General features: G+C 50.7%; 1 protein-coding gene across 8 annotated transcripts in view; it reads left to right on the plus strand.

The window, feature by feature from the left end:
• The first annotated feature begins 1,544 nt into the window (after positions 1-1,544).
• Positions 1,545-6,000, plus strand: part of LOC114847711 (diacylglycerol kinase beta) — a 46,836-nt gene continuing 42,380 nt past the window's right edge. For 3 of the 8 annotated variants that reach the window (XM_029137729.3, XM_029137732.3, XM_029137734.3), the window contains exon 1: positions 1,545-1,776. In XM_029137729.3, the coding sequence (XP_028993562.1) occupies positions 1,704-1,776 (73 nt within the window). In that variant the 5' untranslated portion in view covers positions 1,545-1,703. The remainder of the gene's footprint in view (positions 1,777-6,000) is intronic. The other 5 variants (XM_029137730.2, XM_029137733.3, XM_055504980.1 and 2 more) reach the window with 2 other exon arrangements.

A 6,000-nucleotide genomic window follows, 5' to 3' on the forward strand; every position in this document is an offset into this window, starting at 1 on the left:
GTTTTTGTCCTCTGGGCTACAGGGAAACTCAGCGGCGTAGTTGAGCCAAGGCAGAGACCTCCTCAGGGATGTCTCTATCTCAAGCTGTGAATTCACCCTCTGCTTTGTTTGACTGCTGTTCAAATCAGGAACATCAAGGAACCGACATCGACCGACATCTGATTTACTGACATGGACAAAAGCTGTGAAAATGCAAGTTGTTGGGAGAGAATGAATGCAGACATGTTCTGCTTCTCTGGGGACCGGCCTCTTTTAGCTCACATCCACAGCAGCAGGAAGTGATGCAGGATTCTGTGAAACGAGGCAAAGCAGCACAGAAGCAAACACGTGTGTGCGTTGGTGAGAAAACCAGAGCACAGGCCTGATTGTACAACTGCTTCACTTAAATAATCTGCAGCTGCTCGAAACAAACCGACACCTTGCGTTGGCGTCGCTTATTTTAGGTAAAGCACAGCAGGTTGAAGAAGATGGTGCAGACCCTGAACACAGCACGGGGTCAATTAAACTGCTCTGCATCTAAAACAACAGTAAGCGAAAGGACGACCGTCCTTCTGTTTACGTTGTGCAGAGACAGACGCTGAATAAAGCTCCATTTGTGTGCGTGACCCATGGGGCTGTCTCCTGAAACAGAACCCAGGCGCCATTAGTGGCGGCTGGCGAGCTTCTGGTGCGTCACGGTGAAACAGCGCCCCCACGGCAGCAGGCGGGTTCCGGTATCGCACCGGCATCGTGTCACCCTGTGGCTGAGCTTCACGTTCATATGTGGAAGTAGCCTTTTGACTTCCTATTTTTAGAGCTCATTTAAAGAGAACTTTCCTCCTTGTGCTGTGCTTCGTGCCTTTGGGTGTGTTTTTGATAGAAAATAGACAAAGTAACACAATAAACCTTTGTGTGGCTCGGTCATAAGTGATTCTCGTGGTTTACACACTGATCTGTGGGGTCTTGTGATTTTTCCACGTTCGCATGGAGAGTAAAATGCAGCAGAAGGTGAAATGGAGGAGGAAGCGAGCAGTTGTTGATCAGTGAGACAGAAACGGGGAAGAGAGCGAGAGAGGAAGCTGAACACGGGGAAGAACAAACAGAGAGAGCGAGAGAGAGAGAGAGAGCGAGAGAGAGAGAGAGAGAGCGAGCGAGAGAGAGAGAGAGAGAGAGAGAGCGAGAGAGAGAGAGAGAGAGAGAGCGAGAGAGAGAGCGAGAGAGAGAGAGAGAGCGAGAGAGAGAGAGAGAGAGCGAGCGAGAGAGAGAGAGAGAGAGAGAGAGCGAGAGAGAGACAGAGAGAGAGCGAGAGAGAGAGCGAGAGAGAGCGAGAGAGAGAGCGAGAGAGAGAGAGAGAGAGAGAGAGCGAGAGAGAGAGCGAGAGAGAGAGAGAGAGCGAGAGAGAGAGAGAGAGAGCGAGCGAGAGAGAGAGAGAGAGAAAGAGAGCGAGAGAGAGACAGAGAGAGAGCGAGAGAGAGACAGAGAGAGAGCGAGAGAGAGAGAGAGAGAGAGAGAGAGAGAGAGCGAGAAAGAGAGAGAGAGCGAGAGAGCGAGAGAGAGAGAGAGCGAGAGAGAGAGAGAGAGAGAGACAGAGAGCACTAACCATGCGCACATGAGATTCAGACCCAGAGCAGAGGGAGGGAGAGCGGCAGCAGGAGAGGCTTCGTTATTCAGCGTGGACGGGAGGGATGTTGCGCGGTCCCCGCTGAGCTGCGCTGCCGTGCTGCATGTTGCTGAGCGACCTGCCCGTCTGTGGATGCTGCTGCCGTCCGTCCGCTGCTGCACGGATTCCTGGCGGAGGTGAGGGGACTTGTGTGGCTGCTCCCACCTCTGTCTGCTGCTCCAGCTTCCATTTCCATCATGCTGCTGCTTTTGCTTCAACACCGTCTGTGCTCCTCCAACCTTGTCTCTATTCTCTGCTGCTCATTTTCATCACTTCATCGTATGGTTCTAATGCGTTTGGCCGTTGACCTTTTCTGGCCGTCCAGTTAGTTTATAATTCATTTTTTGCATCTTGTGTCTGTAAATGTGTCCAAGTTCTGGTCTCATCTCAACCTGCAATGAATCAAACTTTGAACGGTCCTGGATGTGAAGTGTATTTAGATGAAAAGGATCCAGTTCAGCACCAAACACTTGGACACATCATCAGAGCTTTGCTGTTTTTAGATCAGGTCACATCAACCTTATTTTGGAACGAATAAATTAGTGTATGAAATATTCTAAAAGCGCTGCCCTCCACGTTCCACTGGACCCGTGACCTCTGCAGGGAGCTCTGAACCAAGGGCATAACAGCAGACTATTACCGCTCATCATCTAGTAGCTTTTTCTTTTCCAATATGATGAGACTGCATCTGTCAGTGGATCTTGTTGCTGTGACATTGACAGGCGAGGGATGTTTAATTAAATCATATTGGTTTCTGAGTACGCGGCGCCTTAATCCCATGCGCTTTAGGACGAGGCGGCCGACTTCTCGTGATCAGTCTCCAGTCGGCAGGTGTAATTACGCCTCCTCAAGCATCACAGGACGCCATGGACCTTTATTGCTCGACAGCATCCACTCGGTCGGTGAAAAACAGCGAGCGAGAGAACGGGACAGGATCAACGTGGGGAGAATGAGGGGCAGGAAACCCTGGAGACGGGCGAGAACGGGGAGGTTGAGCAGCGGCCGACGGGTCCACGGTGGGACAAATCCACCGTCAGTGAAGGAACAGGAACAGTGGAGCGATGAGGACGTGATCAGGACCAGAGTCCACGCAGACACGAACTCTTTCTGCTTCCATTTACGCCTCCGCCCCAAGTGACGTCTCGTCACACAGACGTCCACAACATCTGGATGTGTTGTCCCAGTGTGAGTCATTCCAGCTGAAGACGCTTCAAGTCGTTACTGTCTCACATCCTGAAGTAACGACGGTGTGATGGAGATTCGGACACTCGGACGCCGCTTATTGCTTTGGGGTCGAGTCTTTTTCTGTCTCATCCGTTCATAAACGCTCCACTGTTTCCAGTCTGTTGCCTGATGCTCAGCAGGTACTGGACACCGAGCTGTTTCCCTGAGAACAGCTGTTTCCTTGGGGACACGGCTGTTTATCAGATGCAGAGGCTAATCTGAAGCACTTTCCAGTGGTTCCATCCTGTGGAAACCTCAGTAACTCGTTAGCAGACATCTGCTACTCACCAATGAATGGGGAACGTCACATCTGGCTGCTGTTTGTGACACAGTGGAGCCTGAACATGACACACAGCAGCTGTGATGACATGAGGCCACACACACATTCAAACTGCTCGTTTGTGTAGAAACAGTTGTTTCTTTGCAATCGTTCGTGTTGGACACAGGTCTGACAGCAAACCTCACCATGAGAGGCCACGGCTGAAGCTCAGTGTGAAGCTGCTAACGCTCTGTGCCTGATATGTGTCACGTTCTCCACGTGGTCGTTGAGAAATGTGAATCAGCAGCGACTTTGTGATCAGTGATCACGAGTGACTAATAGCAACCGGCTGCTCCACCTCCACGTGCGTCACCTCGGCCGCGCTGATCTCCAGTCAGCTCGTCCTGCTCCTCTGTGGACCCGGGCTCATGGACCCACAGTTCTGGTGAACGGCCGCTCGCTAGATTGTGGGCAGGTCCGAATGGCTTCATCTCTCTTTAGGATCCAGGGGGTCCTGGTCACAATGGGACCACTGCATGTTACCCTGTTTGTACTGGAGAAGGAGACGAGGCCGTCGCCTTCATTTGTGACCACATAATTCATTCCAACCTGCAGTTAGAGCTGAAACCTCGAAATGCCCTGGAAGCATTTGCATATTTTAAATGTTTACTCAGCTTTTTCTGTTTGAACGCGGGGCTTTGGCTTCTTCAGTCAGAACGCTGTTCAGGTTTCAGGATCATTAACGCTGGACCCATTAGATCCACTGTGATCACTTGTTGTGTATCGCTTGGCCTTTCCGTTCCCTGCGCGTTTTACACACAATCCCCCAGTTGCCATGACGCCCAGGCCTTCCATAAATACTCCCAGTATTTGAGAGGCTGCATCCCCAGTAGGCTGGAGAACAGAGCGTCGGGCCCAGCAGAACCCGACCGGCAGCAGAGACCAACGGGCAGCAGAACCCGACCGGCAGCAGAACCCGACTGGCAGCACAGTCCGACCAGCAGAACCCGACTGGCTGCAGAACCCCACTGGTAGCAGATCCTGACCAGCAGCAGAACCCCACTGGCAGCAGAGTCCGACCAGTAGAACCCGACTGGCTGCAGAACCCGACCGGCAGCAGAGCTAATCACAGCTAAACCCAAAGCAGGGTCCGCTCTCTTCTCCCATCCTCCCACTGGCGTGGAACAGCTGCAGGCAGGAACGCTGAGGTGGAACCTCAGGGGACGACTAACGCGGCCTCTGCTGCGACGCGATGAGAACTCTGATGATTCATTCTCTGGAGATGGAGAGAAGTAACGCAGGGAGGATCAAAGTTTAAGTACTGGACTCAGGAGTGAGCTGAGATAATGGGGCGAGTCCTGTTATGAGACTCTCTTTGTGAGTGTCCTGTCAAGTGTTAACGAGGGATCAGCTGCTGCCCTTTTATGGCTGAACATGGAGCTGGTTCTGCATCTGGTTCTGGTTCTGGTTCTGGTTCTGGGAGCTTAACACAGTTCAGTCCGTGCGCCCACAGTCAGACCAGAGCCCAAACTGGACCTGTGGTTCTGTGTGAGGTGACGTCGTCCAGGTGAGACTGAGCCACCGGGTCCTGGACCGGGTCCTGGACCGGGTCCAGTGACCTCTTTCATCACTCACTTCACTCGCTCATTCTGCGACGCTCAAACCGAGCTGTCGAAGTGAGTGAGTAAGAATCGTTTGTCTTTTGGTTTCAAGTGTGAAAGAAACAAACCCTCGAGTGATCACTCTGCTTGGTTTCCTGACGATGCTGCGTCCTCAGACCAGCTTCTTCTCGTGTCCCTGTCAGTCCCTGTTTCTCCCAGTGGAGTGTTTGAAGGACGCGTGTGAACGTGTTGAAGGAGGAGCTCCTCCGACGCAGCGCTCATAAATACGGTTGTAGCTTCTGGCCCCCGGAGACCACGAGAGTGAGGAGGCTGCTGCATCAGCGTCTTCGTCAGCGTCCTCATCAGAGTCCTCATCAGCGTCTTCATCAGAGTCTTCATCAGCATCTTCATCAGAGTCCTCATCAGCGTCTTCATCAGAGTCTTCATCAGCGTCTTCATCAACCACGTCTTTATCCTCATCTTCATCTACGTCTTCTGTTATGGCAAAAATTGTCTCTTCCTTATTTCTATGTGTCTTCCTTACTTCTATGCAGTTATTATAAGAGTTATGACTTATGTTCTGCAATTAATATCTTATGTTTTGTCTTACTGTATGCATTTGACATTTCACCTAGATTGTTCAATGGTTGTCTCTGCCTGATAGACTCTCAACTCTAGCTCCCAAACCCAAGGTCAGGGAGTTGTGTCTCTGTCTGTTGAGACTTGGTGCTCCTTTCTCACAGATAGTTGGACGTCAGCAATGCAGGTGTGAGAAAGTAAAAATCTTCACACACACTGCGACAGGGAGGAGATGGTGCATGTAATTTGATTGGGTTAGAAAGACATTCCACCCTAGTCGGACAGAGAAGCTAAAAGGCAGAAACAACTTGAGGAACGTGGGCTCTTTGCATCACACCTTCGTGGTGTGTGCACTGATCTCCCAGCTGGTTTTTGGTTTGTTGATGTGCACGATCAACATCCATGCTTTTTATTTGCTTTCCCCATTATTTTTATTTTCTTTATTATTTCAATAAATCGCACAAAAGGACAACTCTCTCATCTACTTCTTTATGGAAAATTTCCACCACACTTCATCCACGTCTTCATCTTCATCTTCATCTACGTCTTCATCCACGTCTTCATCTTCATCTACGTCTTCATCCACGTCTTCATCCTCATCTTCATCTACATCTTCGTCCATGTCTTCGTCCTCAACTTCATCCACATCTTCATCTACGTCTTTATCCACGTCTTCATCTTCATCTTCATCTACGTCT

Source organism: Betta splendens, chromosome 21 (assembly GCF_900634795.4).
Source record: "Betta splendens chromosome 21, fBetSpl5.4, whole genome shotgun sequence".
NCBI lineage: Eukaryota > Metazoa > Chordata > Actinopteri > Anabantiformes > Osphronemidae > Betta > Betta splendens.